The 26,265-nt window shown below is 34.5% G+C and overlaps 4 protein-coding genes and 6 non-coding genes across 11 annotated transcripts; 6 read left to right on the forward strand and 4 right to left on the reverse strand.

Annotated features, from left to right (window-relative positions):
• Positions 1-1,241: 1,241 nt before the first annotated feature.
• F38G1.3 (Protein quiver) lies at positions 1,242-2,996 on the forward strand (the record flags this gene model as incomplete). The annotated part of the gene is made up of 4 exons (NM_001038458.3): positions 1,242-1,450; positions 1,614-1,695; positions 1,787-1,914; positions 2,506-2,996. 4 exons carry the CDS (start codon positions 1,242-1,244, stop codon positions 2,690-2,692), a joined length of 606 nt encoding a protein of 201 aa, NP_001033547.1. The 3' UTR covers positions 2,693-2,996.
• Positions 2,997-6,130: 3,134 nt separating this feature from the next.
• On the forward strand, positions 6,131-11,185 carry che-2 (WD_REPEATS_REGION domain-containing protein). The gene is made up of 14 exons (NM_075705.6): positions 6,131-6,295; positions 7,246-7,334; positions 7,430-7,540; positions 7,593-7,861; positions 7,909-8,046; positions 8,267-8,391; positions 8,439-8,615; positions 8,659-8,733; positions 9,213-9,438; positions 9,491-9,698; positions 9,742-9,989; positions 10,504-10,766; positions 10,812-10,935; positions 11,049-11,185. The coding sequence occupies exons 1-14, from the start codon at positions 6,132-6,134 to the stop codon at positions 11,112-11,114; spliced, it is 2,283 nt and encodes a 760-aa protein (NP_508106.1). The 5' UTR covers position 6,131; the 3' UTR covers positions 11,115-11,185.
• A 1,310-nt stretch (positions 11,186-12,495) lies between these two features.
• On the forward strand, positions 12,496-12,567 carry F38G1.t1. The gene has a single exon. It is a non-coding gene; the product is annotated as a tRNA-Thr (tRNA).
• On the reverse strand, positions 12,496-12,575 carry F38G1.5. Its single transcript, NR_070333.1, has one exon. It is a non-coding gene; the product is annotated as an Unclassified non-coding RNA F38G1.5 (non-coding RNA).
• Positions 12,576-12,975: 400 nt separating this feature from the next.
• On the reverse strand, positions 12,976-13,125 carry F38G1.4. Its single transcript, NR_070334.1, has one exon. It is a non-coding gene; the product is annotated as an Unclassified non-coding RNA F38G1.4 (non-coding RNA).
• A 1,240-nt stretch (positions 13,126-14,365) lies between these two features.
• On the forward strand, positions 14,366-16,999 carry egl-17 (uncharacterized protein). The gene is made up of 6 exons (NM_075706.6): positions 14,366-14,410; positions 14,457-14,527; positions 15,240-15,379; positions 15,481-15,584; positions 16,101-16,197; positions 16,587-16,999. Exons 2-6 carry the CDS (start codon positions 14,475-14,477, stop codon positions 16,841-16,843), a joined length of 651 nt encoding a protein of 216 aa, NP_508107.1. The 5' UTR covers positions 14,366-14,410; positions 14,457-14,474; the 3' UTR covers positions 16,844-16,999.
• On the reverse strand, positions 14,549-14,620 carry F38G1.t2. Its single transcript has one exon. It is a non-coding gene; the product is annotated as a tRNA-Asp (tRNA).
• A 909-nt stretch (positions 17,000-17,908) lies between the features above and the next one.
• B0310.1 (uncharacterized protein) lies at positions 17,909-22,191 on the forward strand. 2 transcript variants are annotated; one of them, NM_001383519.2, is made up of 8 exons: positions 17,969-18,168; positions 18,693-18,830; positions 19,712-19,871; positions 19,920-19,981; positions 20,066-20,152; positions 20,199-20,269; positions 20,877-20,993; positions 21,783-22,191. In NM_001383519.2, exons 1-8 carry the CDS (start codon positions 18,037-18,039, stop codon positions 21,892-21,894), a joined length of 879 nt encoding a protein of 292 aa, NP_001370323.1. In that variant the 5' UTR covers positions 17,969-18,036; the 3' UTR covers positions 21,895-22,191. The 2 variants fall into 2 exon arrangements, with proteins under 2 accessions (NP_001123087.1, NP_001370323.1); NM_001129615.3 differs by having other exon boundaries at positions 17,909-18,830.
• Positions 22,192-23,520: 1,329 nt separating this feature from the next.
• B0310.9 lies at positions 23,521-23,658 on the forward strand. Its single transcript, NR_070335.1, has one exon. It is a non-coding gene; the product is annotated as an Unclassified non-coding RNA B0310.9 (non-coding RNA).
• Positions 23,521-23,658, reverse strand: B0310.7. Its single transcript, NR_070336.1, has one exon. It is a non-coding gene; the product is annotated as an Unclassified non-coding RNA B0310.7 (non-coding RNA).
• Positions 23,659-26,265: the final 2,607 nt, after the last annotated feature.

Genomic DNA, 26,265 nt, shown 5'->3' on the forward strand with positions numbered 1-26,265 from the left:
TTGATACCAAGTTCCCGTTTCGCTTATAATTCTTTTTCTCTCAATCTCCCAGTAAATTTTTGTTCGAAACCGAAAAAAAAGAACTTTGATTCAAAATTTAAAATTAAATTTTCACGTTTTCTGAACCCAAGTTAACCTATTTGAAAAAAAAAAAAAACGTTTGAACATCGTTAGTGTGGCTTTTGGTTTCTTAAATTCAATTATTCAATTTTGTGGGAAACAGCAAAAAGAAAAAAAACACATCAAAATGTTTGTTGAATCCAAGACAATGCATCAATTAAAACAAATTTGCTGTGAATGGATTTGAGATTTTCTTTCTTTTTTTCAATTTTGTTTTTTTTCCGCTGCCTGGGTCAGGTGACGTTTTTGTTGATAATCTGAATTGATAAAACATTTCAGTTTATTTTTTATTTTTTAAATTTTACCTTTTAACTTACGCTTGCTTGTGTACCTATTACTTATCATTTTCAGAAAATTTTTTGGCATGATATTCGGCCATTTTAACACCATAGGAGTAGTTTTAACTGGCGATACTTAATTTTTTAAAAACTGGAAAATTGAATAAGCTCCCTTATTTCAAAATTTTATCATGGTTGGTTAAAGTAAATGGCACTTTTTCAAAGCCCTGATTGATTAATATAACCTCATCTGAATTTTTCATCTCTCTTGTGACCGGAAAAAAGAGACCGCTGACAAAAGGCCTAGCAAATCTCTTCTACCGTGCATAATTGACATTCTCTATATAATTATGGCCAAACAAAAGTTTTGTTGTGTTGGCTGTTTTTTTTTTCATCTTCCCCCATTTCCGGACTTTTTCATACATCTTTTTTTTTACTACTTTCTTGTATAACGTTATCATTTTCAATCAATTGTGAAATACCGAAACTAAAAGAAACAATTCAGTCATTTTCAATACAATTGTTTAAGTTTGTATATATATATATATATATATATATATATATATTTATATATTTTTGTAAAGTGAAAAAAAAAAATCAAAAAGTTTAAAATTTCCAAATATTTTATACCATTTTTTTGTAAATATTTCATGTTGTTCATTTACTTGCTCCATTATCTGATTTATTTTCAAGTTTCAATTTTTTATTGGTTACCCACTAAACATCCGGAATCCTATTTCACACTTGAAAAGCTTTCCAACTTTTTATCTAAAACAACTTCCGGAGTTCCGTCTCCCTGGCCCAGCTTTCGTTTTTTTTTCTCATTCTTTGACCTTAGCCAGCATGAACTCCAACTCTTTTCAGATGGATTGTGCTGCAATTTGTTTGCTCACTACTGCCGTTCAATTTATTCCACTTTCATCAACCATAAACTGCACGTATTGCGTGGAAGCTAGATCGACGTACGAGCATTGCTTCAAGGATGTTATAGAATGTGCATATCGGGATCCAAGCTCTTTAATTATTTGTTTGAATGTGTATGAAAAGAATGGGTTAGTGATAGAGAATTGTCAACGTATAATCATCTAAAATATTTTGAAATGTTTTCATAAAACTTTCAATGCTACGGAGATATGCTTACCTAATTGCATATCTCTAAAATTATGAATATGTATGCGTGTTAATCAACGATGTTCTACGATTTGAAATTTTCAGTGGAGACCCCGCCATAATTCAACACACAATTCGATGTATATCCTACCAAGACTACTACGTTCCAGACCATTCAATAAGACAGGTTGGTCTTATACAATTTTTTTTTCTATCTGTCTTTAATTGATTTCACTTAAACCATTTAACATGTTTCTTCAAAATCAATTTGATGTCAGGTCAGCGCCGGCGGCTCGTGTGCATTCGAGCACATTCAAAAGTGTGAATGTGATGTGTGCCGATCACCAACTACATCCACAAGCACCACTACGACAACCACTCAAATCACCCCATCCATGCATAGAAAGTGAGTGGTACTATCAAACAAGTATAGAAAAAAAATAGAAATAGGCTGGAATTTTGCTGAAATTGTTTGGTTTTTTTATATGCAGCAGGGATGTTTCAGAACATTCCAATTTTCAGTTTGTGAGAGAGTATTGTCTTGAAAATTGTTATATAAGCTGAAAGGAAATAGCCATGAAAACAATAATTTTTGAAATCGCCTGTGCACACAGTTCAAAAAATTGCGGCGATCTGATGGGAGTCCCCAGGCTACAATTATTTTTCCACCAACCAACCGCAGAAAGTTTTGGAACATTATTGTGTTGTGCACGACTGTATTTGTATCGCAGGACTTTTGGCAGGAAAAAACACTTGTACAATTTTGATTATGCGGCGGTCGTCCAGTAGATTACCAAAAACAGTAACTTGAATAAACAAAGTTCGTGTGTTCAACAAATCTAATGGAAAGAGGATACAAAAAGTGGCCACCGTTCATGTTTTTTTGTGATGTGATCCACTCATTTAAACTTGTATTTGTATTTCTATTCAAAATATAGAAAACAGTAGTTACTGGAAGTTTGTGAAAAAAACCTATAATTTGAAAAATGTATTACAGAAAGCATCATCATCATCACCATCACAAGGAGAACTCCAGTCACTATCACAAACATGATCAGCTGGTATTTCCAAACAACACATTCGCCCAGCAGTACCGGGATAGTGGATATTATCTGAAATCTGCAACATCGAGCTTTTCTCTAATGATTATTACGGCTTTCGCCACTATTGTTCTTATTCTGTAAAACCGGAAAGTCACTCACTTTATTCAAAGTTCGGCCTATTGTAACATTGAGTCTATTTCTCCTCGTTTAATTTTTTCGAATATTATTACTCTATTCTTATTTTTGTTTTTTATCCTCTACCCCTTCACCAATATAACACGATCCCTCTGTTCGACAATGTTTCTCTTCATCGAACCGTGACAATTTTGCATTCACTACTCGGGTACACACTTTTTTTACACACTTTTTTTTGACTATTTCACATTGTATAATTCTGTTGAAATAAGTGTTCAAGTAAATAGTAAACGATGAAGTTTAAATTAAGTTTTATTTAGTTAACAACCTGAAACACTTCGATTTTTTTAATGCAAATTATGATGATTTAGGTTTATTACCAGCAGTTAGAATTTTTACATAATTTGCAAAACGTACTAGGTGCCAAAATTGAAAATTCAAATAGTATGTTTTTTTCTAAAAATTCTCTAAGAAATATTTCAGAGTTCATTTGTATCAGGGATAGGCGGTAATTGCCGCTCGGCAAACTTTTTGTCGACAAATTCGTCAATTTACAAATTAAATTGCTGGTTTCCCGACTTGCCGGTTTTTTTTCAATTCCGGCAAATTGCCGGTTGGATGATTTGCAGGAGTATTTCAATTCCGGCAAATTACCGGTTTGCCAGTTTACCGGATATTTTCGATTCCGGCACTTTGCTGGAAAAATCGTTTGCCGCCCAACCCTGATTTGTATCACAGACAAATTTTAAGCAAAGCAAAGCAATCCACATTTCTCAAAAATATGGAAAGACGAAACAATTTATAGTTCATAAAACGAATAGAAAAGGGAAGAAACAGCTCGTTTGCATATGAAAACACTATATCGAACTGACAAAATATCATCTATGGGAAAACGCATCATATTTTTGTTCTTCTCTGATTGAAAGATACCAGCTATATTCCAATTGATCTTTTTCTTTCGTTTAACAATGAGCTCAGCGACTGAAGTGGAACTGAATCAAGATAAACCGGTAAACGAATTGGATTTGAAGATTGTTATAAAAAAGGCAGAACTGATTGGATCGTACATGCACCCAGCGATGAAAAGTTAGGCATTCAAACACGTTCCGGGATATAGATAAGACTGGTATTACAGGAATGAAACATTTCTACTATTATAATGGAAGAGAATTCTGTCACGCACTTCAGAGATTCTACGAGTGGAAATATCCTGACTTTAACTGTAAGTTACAGCTGAATTTAATTTTTTCTTAATATAATACTAGCAGTCTTTAGTACTATATTATCAAGCACAACTTCACGAAAAACATCTTGTAATAATATTTGCAATGGCAAAAGATAGTGTGAACTAGGCCCAATAATGTTTTGTAAGCCAGTTCTCAATGTTTTCTGTTAGAAGTGTCACACATGAATGAGTCTCGCCACGAAAACTGTAAAATGGTGCATTCGAATTTTTCAGAAATTCTGAAAACTCAACACTTACGGATTTTTCCAAAATTACAGAAATTCAAATATTACGAATTTTTCAAAAACTCCGAGAATTCATAATTTTCAAAAAAAAAACATTACTTAATTTTTTGAATGATTTTCTCTTTTTTTTTGGAAATTTTCTCAAGTTTTCGTGACGTTTTATTTCAAAATTTGCTCGTTTGGGTCTATTCGTTTAAAATTTCCAGATCCGTTACTCCTCCTATAAAAAGTAATGTGGGCCTGTCCAAACGTTTAAATTTTTTACAAACACCCATTGTGTGTTTAGGTTTTTCCTGTGTACCACTACAAATAAAGCACAAACTTTCAGTTATAATAATGGTCACCCGCAAGTTCATTCAAACTCGTGTTCAAGAAATCTTCAACAACCGAAACAAGTGTCGAGTACTCCATATGTACCGAAATGCCATTCAATGCTTCAACCTTTTTTTCTGCAGAGATTTTTTTGCGATTCTGCGCTACCAGGAAGACTTTTTCAAGTTTGAAAGACTCGAAAGCTTTCTCAGCTACGTCTATGATCCTTATGTCGATTCTTTGAGAGACGTCTCATCAAAAGCGTTTTTGGTGTAGGAGAATAGAATTTTCAATGGTTTCATGAAATTCGGTTTTTGAACATTTTCTTTATTTATGTAGTTAATTATTATTTCTTGTATCTAATTTTTTTGATGTTTTATTAAATCCACTTTAACAAATTTAGAAAACATTATTTTCGTGGTATAATCGGAAGTTTTTATTTTGATTCAAACTTGACACCCAGTCCAAATATTTAGACAAAAAACTTTCAAATGTCCTAAATTTTATCAAACAGCTAGAACACGCATTTTTTTCACCAACAAGCATTATTTATGTCCAGATCAGGGGTGGGCGTCAATTTCCGTTTGGCAATTTTTTTGCGGCAAATCACCAAATTGCCGGTTTGCTGATTTGCCGGATGTTTTTAATTCCGGCAACTTGCCAGTTTGCCGACTTGCCGTGAAATTTCATTTTCGGCAACATGCCGATTTGCCAATTTGGCGGAAATTTTTATTTTCGGCAGACTGCTGATTTGCCGGAAATGTCTAGGGGGATTTTTTTATAAGACACTGTGCCTTTCTGTGAATTTTTTAACGTCTTTTCTCAATTTTTCATAAATTTTTTTACTTTTCAAAATAGATGTGGAAACATTTATAGGATGCCTACAATGTTGTCGATTAAAATTGAAATTCCGAAATTCCAAAAAAAAAAAAGTGCAAAACCGCAATTTGCCGGAAATTTCAATTCTCGAAGTTTGACGATTTGCTGATTTACCGGAAAAATTGTTTGCCGCCCACCCTTGGTCCAGATGAAAAGTGCAATTTCTAATTGACTCTGTCAACATTGTACAGAATAAACAGATTATTTCAAAGATTGCATTCACATTTAGGTATACATTTTTAACTGCATCTAGCTCTCAACCTTCAGAAATAAACAGGATTTGCTCCCCAATAATGATCCGATGATCAATAGGCATTACGAGCAGTAGCTCGAACAATGTACACCAAGTTATTTTTCAAGTACTACAGAATTTCGGGTCTTAAGCGGAACCGAGTAATCGTAGAAATCTCCCGAACAGTGGCGTATGCCTAGTACCGTCAAATGTAATTTAGATAAAAAGCAACAAAAAAATTCTCAGTTTTGTCTTCCATGTCTGTTTCAATTTTTTCTTTATTGAAATTTTATTTAAACAGACAAAAATTTGAATCTCCCTCATCTCACCAGATTCTTTGTTGATGTACACCTGCGGTGGTACTCTACTATTAGTTCCTTCTCCTCCCGTCTTGCCGCAGCTCTCTGAATTGCTGCCAGCTGGTTGTCATGGTGACTGCTCGCGCATGGCTCAGCTAGTGTTTGCAATACGTTTTTGGTTTTTCGTTAATGAACCCTCAGAGATTTGGGCTAATCAATTATTTTCTACAATTCAGGCTTTCAACTTTGCAGAATGAAATTAAAACTATCGGCGTCTCGGAAAACACGCCACACAGAAATGGTTTGTGGGGTGGGATGGATAGGCACCGAGGCCATATTGTCGGCAGCCGATGATCATGTTTTTCTGCTAACAAATACCGCCACAAATGAATCTCAACAAATTTTGAATATGCCGGAGTGAGTTTTTTTTTCATCATTGCGAGGCGAAATGCGACTACTCTAAATTAAAGGTGGGGTACCGAAATCTAGGAAATATTTTTAATTGATTCCAAATTTGCCCCTGGTTCACAATATTTAACTAGGGACTCTTTTTTGGTGACAAAAGAGTTATGGGACGAATTATATATTTTCTGAAAGCTAATACAATGCTCATATCGAATTCAAAATAAAACCTTGCCCAAATTGATGCTAAGACAAATGTTGTCCTCCGAATGCGTATTTAGGTTAAAATGTCATTGTTTTTGAAGCTTCATATCTCGATGGACTTCAAAGGTACAAAAAAATCAATTGACAAAATGTTAAGAATAACACAAAAATTCCATTTGATATGTTGCGTACTCCTGTAGTTATAAGCATTTAAAATATTAAAATTTAGCTTAAAATTTCATCGTCTCATATTTCGAAAGGAAATGGAAAAATTAAGTGTTCATATTAATAAACAAGGAAAAAATATATGGAGAAAATCATATAAGGCAAACGCGCTCAGAGGATTATTTATTTCTGTGCCTATTTGAAAAAGAAACCGGGGCACACATGAAATGTGTGATTTAAAGCTCAAATATAAAATCAGGGATTTTTTTTTGAATTTTTCACATTGATATTTGGAACCATAGGCAAATTTGGAGTCATTTAAAAATATTTCCCAGATTTCCGTACCCCACCTTTAAGTATGTACATACATATGTATATATTTTAATTTTTATAACAAAAAATCTAATTTACTTTTAATTACAATAAAATGATTACGATTTCATATCAACTGACTAAATTTGACCGATTTTCTCAGCTGCAATTAATTAGCTCAATGCAATAGAATGTTGCAGCTTTTGTGGTCTGACAATTAGAACTGCAGCAAAAACAAAAACTTCAATCAAAGAATTTTAAAAAATCAGAATTTTATATTCCAGAACTTTCTTCCCCACGAGTCTTCATATTTTTCCACGTTCCCAAACTAAAGGTGGTCAAAATGATGTGTTTGCAGTTTCAACTTCTGATGGTAAGTTTTTCTTTTGTATTTTTTTTTCATTCTTAACGAAAATGTATACGTATGGGTTTTGTTTCAAACCCATAAACACCGAAAATGAATTTCAGGAAAGATAAACATACTTTCGCGAAACGGAAAAGTTGAAAACATGGTAGATGCTCACAACGGAGCAGCTCTCTGTGCTCGATGGAATTCTGATGGGACTGGATTGTTGTCAAGTGGGTTCAATACTAAAATTTCAAAAAAGTATATAAAGAAAGTCAGTTGCAGGCGGAGAAGATGGGTTTGTGAAAATGTGGTCGCGGAGTGGAATGCTGCGTTCAGTGCTGGCTCAATTTGCAACAGCCGTTTACTGTGTGGCATGGGACTCTACGTCTTCCAATGTTTTGTACTGTAACGCTGACCATTGTTATATCAAATCGTTGAAAATGCAAGTTGCTCCGATAAAATGGAAAGCCCATGATGGAATCATTTTGTGTTGCGACTGGAATCCAACTTCGGATTTGATAGTGACTGGCGGGGAAGATTTGAAGTTCAAGGTGATTTTTGAGTCTATACTCCAATCTGTCTGAATTTTATACTATAGGTTTGGGACGGATTTGGTCAGATCCTGTTCAATTCTTCTGTGCACGACTATCCTATAACAAGCATTTCGTGGAACACTGATGGAACTCTGTTTGCTGTTGGATCTCATAATATTCTAAGACTATGTGATAAGTCTGGAGTTAGTGGTTGTTTTTAAAGAACTGAAACAATAATTTTTATTTCAATTCATTTCAAATTTTTTCAAGGCCAACATCGGCTATTTAAGCTAACATTTTCTCTGCTGCTCCACAAAAATACTGAACTAATTGCCCTCCATGAAAATTCATTTTCGATTTACCAGCAAATAAAAAGAGCAATTTATACTACTTTAACATCAAAAAAAAGTTTCAAAATTACAGTGGTCTCATTCTTTGGAGAAAATGAATGCTGGATCTGTGATGGCACTCAGTTGGTCACCTGATGGAACTCAATTAGCCGTTGGCACTGCTGCTGGGCTTGTCTTCCATGCACATATTATTGATAAGTAAGATCATAGGGATGATTTATTCATTACTAATTAGAAAATTCCAGGAGACTGACTTATGAAGAATTTGAAATTGTTCAAACCCAGAAAACCGTTATAGAGGTTCGAGACGTCAGCAGTGAAGTTTCCCGAGAAACTCTCGAAACGAAAGAAAGAATATCGAAAATCGCGATTCTATATAAGTATCTGATTGTGGTCACATCATCCCATATCTATATTTACAGGTATGATTTGAAAAGCAAACTAGCCTCCTATTTTTGTTTTCAGCTCCAAAAACTGGAATACTCCCACTATGATCGAGTACAATGAGAGAACTGTGAATATCATTGTGCAATGTGAAAAGTAACGTCTATTGAATGTTTTTGTACTTACAATTAGTAACTTAATAATGCAACAAAACATTTTTACAGAAACTGATAATTTTTGCTACAAACGCTATTAATTGAAATAATGGTGATTGCGTATTATTGCCCCACATTAATCAGTATTTGTTAATTTCATGTTGGGAACCAAAATTAAAATTTTTACAAACTTGTATGGGTTCATATTTTTAAAACATTGCAAGACATTCAGACATTCTCCATCGCACAAAAATCTTTAAAAAAATAAAATTTCAAATTGGCAAACTACAAATTTTTCAATCATCTTTTAAACCAACTGTTCACAAAACAAACGATTAAAAAATTCCGTTTTCTTCAAATTTTTTTTTGTACGTTTCAGCAAGTTATCAAAATTTGACGCGAATTCTTAATTATTAAAGTTATTTTCAAATCATTAGACTTCATAATTATACCAGCATAATGTGTGTATAACTTTTTAAGGATATTTCTTGTGTCCGATGGAATGACAATAACTATATTCACTTATGAGGGAAGAAAACTTATAAACCTAAACCCACCGGGTCAAGTAATGGCTCTACTAGACGAAAGAAAGATCGACCTGGCGAATGATACACTTGTGGTCCGAGATCGTGCCGACAATAAAGTCTTGCACTTTTTCGATCCAACAACAGGAAAAGCACAGGGTGATGGAAATTTGAAACATGAGGTACAACGTATATATTAACTATTATACATAACTAAACATTTCAAACTTTCAGCATGATATTGTAGAGCTGACTGTGAATCAGTGCGGACCACTCAATGATAGAAATGTTGCCTTCCGTGATCAAATCGGTGCAGTTCACATAGCTATGGTGAAGACTTTCGGTGTCAGCCAGAGGATGGTAAAAATAGGATCACTAGTTGAACAGCTTGTCTTCAACGATGTCACAAATATGCTGTGTGGAATTTCGGAAGGAAAGATTGGTAAGTTCCAACACTTTATTCTCAACTTCAACACATGTTTAAGCTGTTTGGCCTCTTCCAAACGTTGCCTTCCACGACAGAAATCTTCTACAGAAATCATTAATACAGAAGAACATCGGCAGCGTCGGAAAATTTCCACAGTTGGCTAATTTTGCCGGAAATACAATAGTTATCAGGAAATCAGATGGATGTTTACTGCCAACTGGGATTCTTCCGTTCTATGGAACACTCATCACAATGGCATCTCAATCAAAATGGGATCAAGCAATACGACTATGCAGAAGTATTGGAGTGAGTGAATGTTTTGAAAATGTAGATATGTCAAATTCATTCAAAATGCCGCACGGCGCATCTCACGTCTTTTGTGTAGTGCGTTTGGAATCAATAAAATATCATTCCTTTTATACAAAACAGTGACCGTTTGTTGACTATGTCCAAAATGGGCGTAGCCGAACATCGTGGCGAGACCCTTCGTGGTGATACCCATTGTGGCGAGATCCGTCGTGATGAGACTCATCGTGATAAGACTAAAAAATATTGACAAAAAATTCAAATTTTTTGAGAAAACAAATTTTTGTGGAAATCTCAAATTTTCTAAGCATTTTTTGGTGGAAAATTCAAATTATCTGAGAAAAAAAGATTTGGCGAGAAATTCAAATTATCTGAGAAAAAATGGCGGGAAATTCAACTTTTCTGAGAAAAGTTTTTTGGCGGAACTATAAAATCCATGAAATAGTTAGCGGGATTAATTTTGGGTGTAATGTATAAACGTGTTGCTATAAATGACCTATTTATCAAAATTGAGAATGACACAATGTGGGCGACTTTTGCTGGATTAGCTGTTCTCCACAAAAATATGATCGTTATGGAAATTGCCTATGCAGCATTGGAGGATGATGAAAAAGTTTCCCTGATCAACGAAATCAAAGACAAAACCGATAAAGAGACTCGTCAAGCTATGCAAGTGGTATTAACTGGAAAGCTCGCAGATGCTGATGTCTTGCTAGAAAGAAGTGGACTAAGCTTTCGCTCGCTTATGTTGAATATACAAATGTTCAAGTGGAAAAGGCAATTCATAATCAGATGTTTTTTTTTTAACTTGAATACTTTCAGAGCACTCGAACTTGGCTTGAAAAATAAACAGTGGCTCGAAATTGTAATGGGATATCGTGAGAAATACTTGAAGAACTGTGGACAAAAAGAGACAGACCCTCTTTTTTTAAAGCACATGTCAGAGGTAAACCAACTTGTGAAAGACAAAACATCAAAAACTTTTTTGAAAATTTCAATTTACAATACATATTATTTCCAGATACATTTTATTTTGAATATGAATAGCTTATTTTTCAGGTCGAAATCGACTGGGTGCATATACGAGAGCTGATTGCCGCGGAAAAAGCTAAAGGAAACAATTGACTCCATTTTTGTATTTGTTTGATGTACCCATTCGAATTGTTATAATTTACTCAAAAAATTTCTAATTTCAAGACAGCAGGGCAGAAGCTAGAAAAAATTGCTCCGAGTTCGAGCACTTGGGGCGATCGAAATTTTTTGAAAATATCATCAAATGAAAGTAGGACTTATCGCCACCCCTGATATATAATGAGGACACGATTTCTGAAAGCTCTGAGTAGTTTTGAAAATTTTAAAAATGTTTTTCAATTTTCCAAAAGCTCCGGAACAAGGATGTCATCACGGTAGCATAGTGTTAATGAAACAAAAAATCAACAAATAAGAACACTTTTTTCCAGATGTAAATTTTACACATTTTTCTCCATCTTACGGTTATATTCCTTTCTAACAATTTTCCTAACAATGGTCCATATATCTTTTGGTAGCCGGAGAGAAAAACTACTAGCGGCATTGACAAAACAGTTTTTATCTATACAATAAATCTGGGCTGGGAATAAATTCGGCACCTCACTCTTCCTAAAGAATTATCTTTTAAAGTACAGCTGTTTTTTATTTCAGACAAATGTCTTAAATATATAACTGATCTTAAATAAATTGAATACTCTTGTTTCTATCAATTGTGATCAGGATGTTTCTCAAACAGTCAGTCATCATTTCTAAGTTAATCAAGAAAATTCCAAAAGGGATTATAACATTTCTTGCGCCGTTTTCTTTCTTGATCCCCCCGAAATCACTGGAAGGCACTATGATTCAACTAACATTTTTCTTTCTTTCCTGCAGTACATTCAATTTGAAATACAATTAACTTCACATTTTATTATACAATTTTGTTTTTTGAATACGGGGAGCGCTTTGCCGAAAAAAGTTTATAGCCGCTTTTTTTTTCAAAAATTGATAAAAACTTGTCATTCTATTATATCACACATTTCAACTGACAACAAATCCCCTGAGACTTCAAGATTTAATGAATACATCCAACCATCAAATCAATAAATTACACCTTTCATATTCACTTTTTCTAGAACAATTAGTTCCTTACATTCAGAATTTCCTTGGCCCATCGCAGTATAATTTCGAGTTTGAAAAAGACCAAGAAAAAAGAAACACCATCGAAGAAAAGTAAACTATCACATTTCGTGTCTGCTGCCTCGCCTCATCGAATTATTGGATGAGGTCAGTTATGGCAGTGAAGCAGTTAAATTTCACTTGTACCTTCGTTTTTCATTTTAATTGTGTATTGATCGCTCGGAAAAGTTGTTTGAAACAAACTGAATTTGTTTTCGTTGAAAAAGTTATATTTGTTATACTTGGTTTTTTATTCAACATTCAAAAAAACATTCAAAATTCTCTGTTTTTCCCACGCGATAAAGATCCACAAACCGACGCCCTTATAGCTCAGTGGTAGAGCGTTGGTCTTGTAAACCAAAGGTCCGTAGTTCAATCCTGCGTGGGGGCATTTCTTTTTCCATTAAAAAAGGCTGAAATTCGTTTACTTTTGTATATGAAAGCTAGATGTTTTAATCAAAATTCTCTAGAAACATAGTATTACATTCCCTATCAGTCTTGCAATTATGATTGGTAAGTTTATCTGAGAAGTATTATTACAACCGTGCTAATAGCATGAATACAGTAGTGGTACAAAACCAATAGCGCTCAAAGAATATCAAATTATCACAAGAATCAGATAAGGAAGCGTAATTTAATGACCTCCTGTTATTTACTTTTGCTTAAATTTTAAATTCTCATCACAAGCTCATAAAAAATTATTATTTTCGAAAAGCCGTCAAAAATCCCAAAATTCAAAAACGGCCAACCCCCGGTGCGACTCTGATTAATCACTGTCTCCTCCCCCGTCACCCTCCTTTTCTTTCACGTCCTTGGTAATTTTCATATGTATGTTTGCTTGCGCACACATGGCGAAAAAGACAGTTTCATAACCAGAAAGCGTACGCCAATTTCTTAAACTACTTTTCCAAATGACGTTTTTAAGACATGAGAAGCCAGGAAAAACGCGGTAAAGTTGTTGCGGTAATTCTATACCAAACGTTTTTTTTTTTCGTTTGTCCTCTGGTTACTTGTCTACCGTTCAGTTTTTCATGTGATGTTTAATAATTTTTCTGAGGTTTAAAGTTTTTCAATGGTTTTTTTTGTTTAAAAGTGGACTATACTCTGTGGGAGATTTGCTTTAAAAGATTCCTATGGGGTCACAATGACCGAATATCATGATATAAAAATTCAAAAAAAATTCAAGATTTTATATGATTTTTGGGAATTTGGAAAAATCTCAGTTTTCCCCTAATTCCTATTTGAATTACCGCCTATTGAACTCGTTCGTTGGAGCGCGCTTGCATTATTTTCATTAATGTTTTTATTTGTTCTCATTATTTCACTGTTGTTAGTGAAATAATGAGAACATAAAAATTAATGAAAATAATGCAATCGCGCTCCAACGAACGAGTTCAATTGGCGGTAATTCAAATAGGAATTAGGGGAAAACTGAGATTTTTCGAATTTTCAAAAAAATAATTTAAAATCTAGAAATGTTTGTTGAATTTTTTATCATGATATTCGGTCATTGTGACCCCATAGGCAAGTTCCGTATAGGTGTGATAAGGTAGCTTCGAGAAAACAATTAGACTAAAATCTCATCGTTTTGAATTAATTTGGTTCATGTACAGATCTTTCATTATATTAACTACTTTTTATGCTCTTTGCATTACTTTCAAATTCTGTCATTACTCCAGAAGGGGATTTTTGCAAATTTCTGAAGATTGTAGTAGCATTTAAGGGTATAGCTCTTCCGCTAAATTTTTGCGGATACCTACTTTCAAAAAAACGAAAACATGTTTCTTGTAAGCTTTAAAACCTACTCACCAACAAAGTTATATTTTGTGTGTGTACCACATGTATGAAAATGTCATCTTAATATGATGTCCAGTCAATAGTTTTCCTCAGTTTTCTAGTTTCCCCCCTCATCTCTTATATCGTCTGTCTTTACCAACTTTCCTCCGTCTCGATACAATTGTCCGACAACTTCAAGTTGTAATTACAATGTGTTTTGAAAGAAAAAAGTGACAAAAAAGTTGATTAAATTCTTGTTTCTGATCTGATTTCTTCCAACGAACACCGCCGCTTCTTCTACGTGGCGTCTCAGCCGCTCGATTATGTTACTTTTGTAATATGTTTTCAATTGCATTTTTAGTTTCCGTTTTTGTTTTACCCAATGTGTGTCCCCGCTGTGAAAATCGTTTTACAGGCATCCATCTTTGATTTCCGACTCTAATTTATAAAATTCCAAGGTTGGTCCACTTGTTCATGTCACAATTAAAAACAATGATTTTTCAGGTGCCCGAAATGTGAGCTATGCTCAAAGTCCTACTCACCCTGATGTTGTCGACAAACTTTCGGAATACATGGTGAGTGTCGCAAAAAAAGTTCTCCCCGGCCGGGAATTGAACCCGGGTCTCGCATGTGACAGACGCGGATACTCACCACTATACTACCGAGGACACATTAATAGGAAAAGACGAGAGAAAATATAAAGGCGGGATAGGAACATGTTGATAGAATACAATAAGCGCAGGGAGGTGGTGAAAAAAAATTCATTGATGGCTTAAAAATTAAAACGACGAGCGTAAATTTATAAGATTCATTTGTGAAAACCTATCCGTTTTAATTTTTTTTAAAGTTTTTACCACCAAAGTGTTCCGAAGTATTTGAAAATCTCTTTGAAAAAAATTCACATGAAATTTGTTCCCACTATATCAACTTTAAAATGAGTTAAACCGATGAACTCGTAATATGCCAGACATTGCGAAAAATTACTTTTTTCAGTATCCCCAGTGAGGATTCTATCTAAATACGTACATAATTATTTTTACCATAACCGAATTTAAGAAAAAAATTCCAAAACTGTTTATTTTGGTATCTTGTAAATTTTTCGGACAGTTTGACCTTTTGAGAATTAAAAAAACAATGTTAATCATGACTGTGAAGAGAATTTTTGAAAATGTGAAGACAAATTTAATTTTACATTTAGAAAAATTTATTCATATCTACTTGAAAAATGTTTTAGTTTTAGGAGAATGTATACTTCAACCTTAAATAGGCTCAATAAAAAAATTGCAGCGCACGATTTCAAATAAAACCAAACGTTCATTATCTCGGTGAGACCCATTGGCAACTATTCAATGAATGCAGCCAAGGCATGTTACAGTCATTTCTAGGCTCCCTGAACACAAGGGGATATCCGGACAAACATTGTCTAAGTGAGTTTTCATTGTTCCGTTCAGTATAGCTATGAGTCATCTGTTTGAAAAGTTTGATGTCATCGAAGTAAGAACATTGATGCAATATTATATGTTTGTAGCCGATTGGAATGTGGTTGGAGAATGGGATGGAAAGTTTCGGTTACAACATGCACAGTCGAGAAAGTTTTTGTGCTTTAACAAAAGAGCAAGGATAACTTTGAGGGTATCAACTTTTTTTAAACCTATTTTTTCAAAATTAGGGCTCCCATTCGGCGTCTCACGCCGCGATCGAAATGTTTATAGCGATGCGCGAAACCCAAAGAGAGTCCGACGTGGAGTTAAGTTTGCACGAAATAGTGCTATAGGGTATGACACTATTTGGTGCAAACTTCGTTTCGCGTCCGGGACTTTTTGGGTTCCGCGCATCGCTATAAAGATTTCGATCGCATTTTTGAGAACTAAATGGATGTATACGAAACACATGCGTACCCTGAATATTTATAATCCGTTTATTAAATGATGAAATGTGTGCACAAGAAAGTTGGGTACATATGGGGGTTTTTCCCCAAAATGCTTTTTAATAGTTTTTTCACTGATTTTTTAAAATTTTACGCGAATGTTTATTTTAATACTATTGTTCATTGAAAAGTATGCTTTATCAGGTAAATTTTTTTTAAACTCAATTAAAAACTAACATTAAATTTACAACATTTCTGAAAAAACAATCCGAACATTTCAGTTTAATGGAAGCGACGCCAAATGCACATTTATTGAAGAAGTTCGGGATAATGGGTTTTCTCGATTACGGTCTTCATGGAAACCCGAACTTTATTTAGGTATGTGATGGAACTGCAAAAAAAATTGAATGAATACATTTGAAAATGGAAAATATTATTGGAAAAGTTAGTCATAAATAGTTAGTTGCAATAATTAATTTTATTTGATTTTTTTTTCAAATCTGGTCGTCCATCTACCTCAAAGTACCTACATTGAGCTGAAAACGAAAAATGATGTACTGCTATACACAAAATTAAACGGTTTTAAATTTAATCCTTTAAAAAAGATACTTTGACAAGTCGGTCAAATTTCAAATTTTAACTAATTTAGGTCATTTTTTGAGCCGAACTTTTTGAACTTTTTTTGATAAGTTCTCGAGAAGTTTCATTATTAAAGCAATAAACAGAAATAAACTACACCAACTTTATTCCAAATTAAATTTTTACAGGCTTCAACGGTCGTGGTAGATTTCAAAATCCTTTATCCTATCATTTAAAGCCAAGATGTTTTGACTGGATCAAGCTTGTCCGTTATGTTGCAGAATCCGAGAAAAGCGTCTGCTCAACTCCCCCAAAACCAAAATTATCACCCTCCCCACTTGAGCACTCGTCATTTGTCCATCATGCAGTTCGTTCAAATTTTTTGAAAAAAGTATCTGCCACACATGATAGTTTGTATCGTACAATGAAATCCAGAAAATCATAAGATAATTGCATGAATATATCATTGTTCCAGATAATTCCGAATGTTTGTATATGTACCATTATAGAATATGTAAACCGTCAAAATTATCGAATAATAAAATGTTTAAGTTTGAAAATTTTTTCGGCATTTGTGTGTTTTAATGAAGTTTACGTTTTTCTGTCTCTAAACCAATCAAAAAATCAGTTAGCAATAATTATTTTCAGAATTAATTTCAGATTAATATCAGATTCATCCACGTAGACTTGCCATAAGTGTTCAAAATCTAGTTCCAATGTTTCCAAGTGTTTGAAAAATGTTTTCCATCATCTTTTTTGAATAATTTTAAACAATACATAAAAAAGCAACAAAAAAATCCGGAGAAAATTATTGAATATTATTGAATATTTTGAACATAATTAAAATATAAAACTGAATTTTTTAAATTGACTCTCAAAAAAAACCAATTCAGGTGTGCGCTGCAATTGGCAATTTCGGCAATTGCCGGTTTCAAAAATTTTTGGCTAATTACGGTAATAGTTGCCGAAGTTGCCTAAATTGTCGATTTTTTTCGGTTAGTCATTTCCTATCAGAAAACGTTTAATCATGGATTAAATCATTTTGAGTTTGAAGATAGAAAATTGTTCAGTGAAATTCATGTTTAGGCTCCTTAATCTACAAAAAGTATCAAATTTATATTTCCAGCAATTCTGATCCGAAAATTCAATTGGCGACCGGCGTTTGCCGCGCACCCCTGCTCTCAATCTCTTAGGAGCGTATCTGTCAAAACCAGTTTACTTTGTTATTTTACAAGATTCACAAAAAAACCACCTCATATTTTCAGTTTAACATCAGTCAATCAAAACGCGTGTTAACCCTGTGCCATCTGTCTGATCCGACTCAGAAAACATGCAAAGTGAGTAAAAGAGATCAACCTGCCGAGAGAAGTGTGGCAAACAACAGTCGAATCTTCTCTTCGTCTTTTCTCTCCAGCTCGATGCCAAATGGCATCTTGACGCCGAGGCAAGAATAGTGTAAAAATTGAGAAAGTGCTCGAGTTGATGAGACGACTGCAAAACGAGAGGGAGAGCCCCGTGAGCACAACCGCTCAACAAAATTCGATGTGTTGTTGTTAGTTTCTGTTTTCTTTATTTGCTTTAAATTTCCGAACTTTTTTGTATATCTTTGCTTTTTTCTGAATACAAGAGAAGAGCATAATGGGCGCTGATCTTCCACCGAAATTTCAATATGCATTCCGAAGGTGTCTTTTCTACACTTTTGTACTTGTCGCCTGGTTATTCATTGGAATGATATTGTTTCCCGCATTGTGTACCCCAGCAGTCAAACAGGTTAGCAGACCGTATTTCGGATTTTTAAATTTGGTACATTTCGAAGCTCCATTGTAAAACAATGGTGAAGAGACCAAAATCAACTGAAATCAGTGCTAAAATTTTGAACCAAAATATCTCGGAGCTCCCCGATGATTAGCAGCTGGATTTTTCCGGATGATATAGCCAGAACCTTCTATTATCGGATGGCAATATTGTCATCTTGATGTCCGGTGTCTGGTGTAAAAACTTCCCTTGTGAGGAAATTCAAAAATTTTGCCACCTCTGTTTTTCACTTCCGCAGCTCAAATGTCAGTTCTTGTTACTGGCTGAGTAGCGTCAGTGAAAATTTGGCATCCCCTTTTTTGTGTTTTAAAAGTCCAAACCTATTCAGAATTAGGAAAAATTGACTTTCTGAAAACAAAAAAAAGATATTTTGAGACTGTTGGTTTTGAACTTAACACACTTAAAAATCAAATAATGTCTGAACACATGAGATGCGGAACAGTGCATGCCTTGCAAAGATCCACTTTAATAAAATTCAGGACGATAATGAAGCAGGAATATTCCGGTTAGATGCAAAACGTTCAGATTTATTAAATGTGCTCTGGGCAGAAACAATAACCAACGGCGAGGATGATTGGTCAGAGCTTGCAGATCAAAAACTGGAATTGTATGAAAAAGTAAGTATTTTTCAATACATTTAAGCTACACACCTACTTGCCTGCTCTCAGTGTGACCGAAAAATTGACATCTGCGAAAAACAACAGCTACCAAGAAATAGCTGCACCAAAAAATTAACATTGTTAAAAAAAGAGCAGTCACTTAAATTTAGGAAATACCAAAAACTAGTGTCTTAGAATAATAATCAGTGCGCATCAATTAGTAGATGTCCAAAAACTAGCACGCACAATACATTGGCAGAACCAAAAGATTAGCCATTCTTAAAGATTTGATTTGGCGAAATTGTTGGTACACCAGCATCGTTGGTACATACAATATTTACGACACAACTCTATGACAGTTTTTTCCCAAAGAAGAAGAAAAACAATTCGTGTGGAAAACTGTCAAGATGTTGTGACGTAGAAATTGTATGTACCAACTATGCTGATGCCAACTACCAACCAGCATAGTTGGTACCTGGTCTGTTTGGCAACCGAGATTTTCGGCAACCGGCAATGTTTGGTTACGGCGGCAACTTTTCGGCAACCGGTAACCTGGTTTCAAACTTTTTTGTGTTGAAATTATATTTTTGAGCGTTTTGAAAAAATCATGGTAGTTTTTTTTTTCGTTCACAGGGAAGATTAAGCATTTTTCAGGCTCTCTGAATGCTTTTTTTCAGAGCTACAAAATGTTTGACATTGATATCGGTAGTTGCCAAAGTTGCCAAAAGAAAGTTCGGCAATTACCGAAGTTGCCGAACCCGAAATATTTTGGAAACCGGCAAGTTTAAGTTGCCGAGACTTCGGGAGGTTTTCGGCCGAAAAAGAAAAAGTTTATGGGCCTGAAACAATTGTATTTTCGTATCTTGACATTGATAAAAGTTACTTTATCCAAATTTTAGGCACTCCTTCAACATTATGGCATCGACTTGGATAAATCCGATAAATCATTTGCTTCAGGATTGCAAAAATCCTTTGCAATTTCCACAACAATTGGCCCCCTGGATGTTGACGATTTTACAACGTTAGGCAAGCTAATTGCAGTCCTTTACGCACTTATAGGTAAAAACTCGGTATACTGAATAAAAAGATACAAAACTAATTTCTCAGGAACCCCGCTATTTTTAACAGTTATTGGCCAGCTTGGGAAAATGGTGACGTCAGTGTGGCAGGTCAGTTTCTGTTTCCCGTTTTTTTTCCTTCTTCACGGTCAGCAAAAGGCCAAAAGATCTTAGACAAAAGATCTTTTGTTTCAGGGAACAACTCTTTGGATTGTAACAATCGTTTACATTTTCATTTCCGCTGTTATTTACGATATTGTGGAAGGGGGATCGGATGATGTGGTAAATGCGTTTTCAGAGTGATGTTTCTTCTAATCTGAGTTTTCAGCCATTTATTGAAGCAATTTTTTCGATTTTTCTGCAATTCACGACAGTTGGAGAGGTGGATAATGAGTTTCAGTAAGGATTTAAGGAGTTCTTATAGATATTGAAATTTCGCAAGATTGTGGGGTTTTATTTAACAAAAAACCCCAATAATTTGATTATGTACTTAAACTTACAAAAACATTAAAAATATGCAAAAACACTCCCTAAAAAGTCAAAACTATTGAGATGGCTTATTAATTAAATGGGGTGCAGCACTAATTTTTGAATGGCTTGTTAGGGTGTAGCACTGATAGAGATGCCACACTAGTAAAAAGCATACAAAATACACATTTTATTTGCTAATTTCATAGCCAATTCTCGGAAAAACTTGAATAATTCAGTGAACATTTTGATCATATAAAAACTGTTGTTTATGTAGAAGAGATTTATTGAAAAATGTTCTGTTTTTTTGGATTGAAACGTAAAATTTTAATTTATCTCAAAGCTTGAAAAACATAGACAGTTTTACTGTAATGATTACGAAGTGGTTTGGGACCGACTTTGAACAAAAAAAAAAGATAATTAATAATTTAAAGAGATATTGGGGTTAAACTAAACAAGTACCTCCAAATCATTCGTGTACTTTTCTGCTGTTCTAAAATTTAGATTTGGACCTAAACTTCCTATTTCTAATTTTCAGCGGTGTGCTTCCCTACTGCATTGTAGTGCTTGGATTGGCTCTTATCACAGCGTTATATCAAGAAATGCAACACAACATTGAGCGATTTATTCATCCTTTCGAGTATTCATTTAACAGGTAACGAAACAGCAAAAGAGAAATGTTCAATATGAACTCAAAAAATTCAATTTACAAACATTAGGGCTACCATGAGGTCGCCGCGCCGGCTTCACGGCGTCACCGCATGCATCCGAATCAGGGGTGTGTGGCAAATTTGCCGAATTTGCCGAATTTGCCGTTTGCCGAGCTCGGAAAATTTGCCGAATTTGCCGTTTGCCGAGCTCGGAAAATTTGTCGAATTTGCCGAGCACGGCAAATTTCAAAAAAGTAGATTTGCCGAATTTGCCGAGCTCGGCAAATTTTGAAATTTGCCGAGCTCGGCAAATTTTGAAATTTGCCGCACACATCAAAAATTTGACTATACAATTTTGACAAAAACTATTGGTTTTTTCCCCAAAAATTTAGTAAAATGACACAAAATTGAGTTACTTCGATGCTTAAGCAGACACACTACACGGAACTTATCCAGAAAACAGATGTATGTGTTAAAAATTCAGTAGTTTTGGTGAGCCAAAAAACATCAAAAAATATCAAATTTTTCGGAGTTAGTTAAGCACGGCAAATTTGCCGAATTTGCCGAGCTCGGCAAATATTGGAAAAATAGATTTGCCGAATTTGCCGAGCTCGGGAAATTTTGAGATTTGCCGCACACCGCTGATCCGAATGTATAGTGCGGCGCGGAACCTCGAACGTGTCGGCCGCTTCCAAATAACTATCTTTCGCATTACGTTGCGCACACACAGCGGCACATTTCGCTTCTCACTGGGTTTACCTACATATACATGTTCCACTAAATTTTTGTTTCAGATTATGCGGAAATGTTGAAAGATGGGCCGGTGAGAAGAGTGAAGATAAAAAGTCGATTGTAACATCAAGAATAGAAGAAGAAAATGAGGACGAAATTAGTGATTACGAATAACTACGACTATTTTCAATAATGAGCAGAACCTCCCCTCCCTCCATTACGAAAAAATGTCATTTCATTCAAAGTTCTTTCATTTTGAAACATTTCTATTATAAGGATGTCATTCATTTATTATCGTTTTCTTTCGAATCCCTCTGCAAAAAGCAATGATAGTCACAAACGGTGAGCATAGATTAGATCTTTAGAGTTTTTTTTCGCATTGCAACGTGTACATTATTTTATCTGGAATTTCTCTTTTTTTTTTTGGTTTTTTTGTCTGGTCTTGTTTTCAAAAATAGAATCGATTGATTGAGTACTTGGTTTAAATCAAATCACTATCAACTTAGTTCGAACATTTTGCAAACAGGTTTTGTTAATGATTTCAGATTAAGTCGACGTAAACGAACAAGTGGTTGCAAATTCATTCAAATTCTTTTTTTTTGTTTAGTTTTTACTTACACTTTTTATATGTTTATAGATTTATTTTCAGACAAAACTTGATTTAGCTTCAAACATTTTCAATGAATTTGCTTTCTTTTCAAAATGGATGTAGGAACATTTATCTGATGCGTACAATTTTGCCCATTAAAATCGAAATTCTGAAATTTAAAAAAAACTGAAAATTTTTGGCAATTGTGGCTAATACGGCAAACTAGCAACTTGCCAGTTTGCCGTTTTGCCAGAAATTTTAATTCCGGCAATTTGTCGATTTGCCGATTTGCCGGAACAAATCGTTTTCCGCCCACCCCTGATATACACATTTCGGAAGTTTGTCTCACAAAAATCAGTTTTAAATGTATTTTAATTGACTAAGTAGTTCTGCAGTTTTCGGCAACTTTTTAGCAAACTTCTCCACCTTTCAAAAAAAAGGTCCACCAAGCTTTGAAAAACCACGTCATGTTTAGTTAGTCAATTTTCCATATCCAGTCTTTCGAAGGAAACAGTTATGATTTTGTAATCAAATCAAGTAAGACCTCATTTCCAATTCGGTATGTCGGAAAATTGCCGGAATTGATTATTTCTGGCAACTCTGCAGATCGGCAAATTGCTGGTTTGCCGAAAAATGGCAGTTTTAAGTGTTTCCGTCATATAAAAATCCCTCTAAACACTTCCGGCAAATGTATGTTACGGCAAACTGCATGATGTGCCGAATTTTTTCTCGACAAAAAAATTTGCCGGACGGCAATTGCCGCCCACCCTTGTGTTGATAGCATTATTAGCATTTAGAGAGTGTATTTTTAGTCTTGTTCAGTTCTCCGTTTCAAACCTGTGACTCTCAAGTGATTTTTCCTGTTTAAACTTTTTGGAAGGAACTAACTTTTGTGTATTTTTTTAAAATTTATACGCCTGAAGTTCTCCAGAAATGTCAAAACTTCATGGCATGGCTGTTAAATTTCAGCCCCACAACGCATGCTAATTGGGCCCTCGAGGGGTAGAAACAGTGTGAATTTGGAAGAGGTGATAATTATAACAGAGGGGTCCTTTGATTGATGTTCTTCTCTCTTTGGTTCTCATTTTGCCGTTTTCTTTGCATCTCTCAATCTTGACTTACCTCTATTGATTAAAAAAGAAGAAAAAGATAAATTGTTGCCTCTCTTCGCTTTCTCTCGTGCCCCTCTCGTCAATATTTCTCATTTCTCATTACTCTAAACAACCGTAATTGGGGCTATCATCTTAACTAATCGATCCTCTTCACCTCCTCCTCCTCATCGTGTCGTCAGTTTCGGAAGCCGAGACAAGGGACCGGGGGAGGGGGGAGGGGGACTGATAAATGACAAATGAGTGACCGTGAAGAATTGACGAGTTGAAAACAATACACACCACTATTCTGTTGATGTTCAGTGTGATGGTCAGAGTTTTGTAGAAAGCTACAGTGAAAATATAGCATTTGAGTTTGGTAGTTAAAACACGCAAAATTCACAAATCAGCAAGGAATTAGCAAAGGGGAAACTGTAATTACTTTTCTAAAAATAGCGATTATTAATTATTTTTAAAGGTTTTGTATTGGATCCGGTGGCGTTTACTGATGGTATCTCTTCTAGGGTGAATTTAAACCGTACCGGGACTAGCGGCACGGCCGATTTACCTTTCGTGAACCAAATATCACTTTCCCACTTTCCGAGCCCAAGTACCTAATTTCCGAGCAGGCTGGGTAAGCTTTTGGGGTGAGGTGCGACCCCCACTACCACTTATCCACCCGTGCCCATGAAAATTATTGCCATTTTTCAAATTTTCCCATAAAGTCCGGAGGCGCAAAATGTCTATCGCGGACCTCGATCGATCTCTGCTGTGCATTTACCTCAAGATCTGAAAAAAATTTCGTTGCTCCATTCTAATACCTTAGACCTTTCTACATAAGGAGCGCTTTATATATAGCAAGTTACATATTGAGGAGCCTAATTTCCAACTCTGGGTAAATTCCATTATTCATCAATATTTTACTCTTATGAATCAGTCAAAAGCATCCTCTATTCTATTCGTCGCTCTCAAACTCATTACAACACAATTTGTAGACGACAATTGGAATGGCCTCATTCCGATTCATAAATTAGTTTTTGTCAAATCTTGGAAATGAAGTGATTGAGTACGAAACATTGAAATATGAGAAAGAGAATATTCGGATGATTGCCGTTTTGAGAATTGAGTCCATGGTTTGAACAGGCTTATGAAATTTATTGCTATATATGTTTTTTTTTCAACAGATAGTTTCAGCCTGTTAGGAATATTTAAAAAGAAGCTTCTAGCTACAACCTCAAGTTTGGTCACTCTTACGCATCGTGGCGTTCGGATGTTGATGTTTTTTGAGTTGGTTAAAATTGCATATTTTGGCTATTTATATCATGTTATTTTGACTACTCAGGTATTTTTTAAGCCGATAGATTTCGAAATTTGGTAACCTATCGGCTTCAAAAGTTTGATTCATAAAATTCATTGATTTGAGCACATTTTAAATCTATATATTTCAAAAACAAAAATTCATAGTGAAATTTTAAGTTGCTTTATTTTTTCAAAAAAATTTGAGTAGCTGAAGCCCTTGCCCATCTTATATTTTCTTATCAATTTCACACATTTTCGTTCTGAGATTTTTGATTTCTCAATTGTAACCCGTTGAAAATTACTTACTAACTGCGGTGCTATTTTCTTTTCATATTCTCTATCGTCTTCACGACACAACATATCAACTTGTAACAGTAACAAAAAGAGACTTATCAACAATCGGTTGTTTCTTTCATTCTCTCCTTCTTGCCAACCGTTTTTCTAGTGTCCGAAAGAAATGAGAGATAATGATGAGTGAATGAGTGTGTACGGGTGAACTGGTTATTTTTGCAGGCCAAAGAATGAACGAGTAACACATACTGTGTCCGTTTTTTGGACATTTGCCAAAGCAGACAAAAATTAATAAAGTAATGCTATACAAACATTAAAACGTGCCTGCCTGCAAGGCTTCAAAAGAACTCAATGAAACCTACTGAGTGTAAATAATATTCAATGTAAGTCTACCTATCTGGTAGTTTCCAGCAGCCGTATTTGAGGTTATCCCTGGGCTCATGGCTTGGAACTCATATCGTCTATGTAAGATTTTTAATCGATGTCAAAATATTCAATAGCGTATGATCATTGTGAACTTAAGAAAACAGGAACTAAAAACTTTTAAAAACTTTTGAACTCTTTCCCACAAAAACTTGAAATTATTTTTACATAACAAGTATTTCTAAAAGTTTTCAAGAGTTTCTATGTATATTAAATTTTATTATAAATTGTATTTTTATCATTATTTTATGTTAGCAAACATTTACTTTCAAAACAATTTCAAAATGATTCCCACTTAAAGCTGAAAAAATACATTATCAGTATACCCAATTCAACTTTGACAGATCATTTTTCAAATATTTTTTCAATTACTGATGGGACATAAGGTAAACTATTACACTATGAACCTATTATTAAAATAGTTACCGTATTTCCTCTATTAATATTGCACCCAATTGTTCAACTTTGACAGCTTATATTTCAGTTATCGTTTGTCCTATTCAAGTATTGTCAACTGACAAAATATTTGTTAGTTATTTTTCTACTAATTTGTTGTTTATGATATATTGATATCTTTAAAATGAGCCGAGATATACCGTTTCAAAGTTAAGTAGTCGGGTGCAATACGAATAGAGGAAATAAGGTATTTGATTTTAACTTTTGAACACCGTTTAATAGCTACAAAAATCTAATTTTTAGGTTTTAATGATTTCAAGGTTGCCTTCGAGTAGGGTGGATTTTTGTAGATCCATGATAACTTAAGTGTGGTTTGAAATTAATAAAAGAAAGCTCTTCAGGTACTTTTCAACTGAACAATTTAGAATGAAAGTTTTTTCAATAGAGCTCAATGGTAAA

Source organism: Caenorhabditis elegans, chromosome X, assembly GCF_000002985.6.
Source record: "Caenorhabditis elegans chromosome X".
Classification (NCBI taxonomy): domain Eukaryota; kingdom Metazoa; phylum Nematoda; class Chromadorea; order Rhabditida; family Rhabditidae; genus Caenorhabditis; species Caenorhabditis elegans.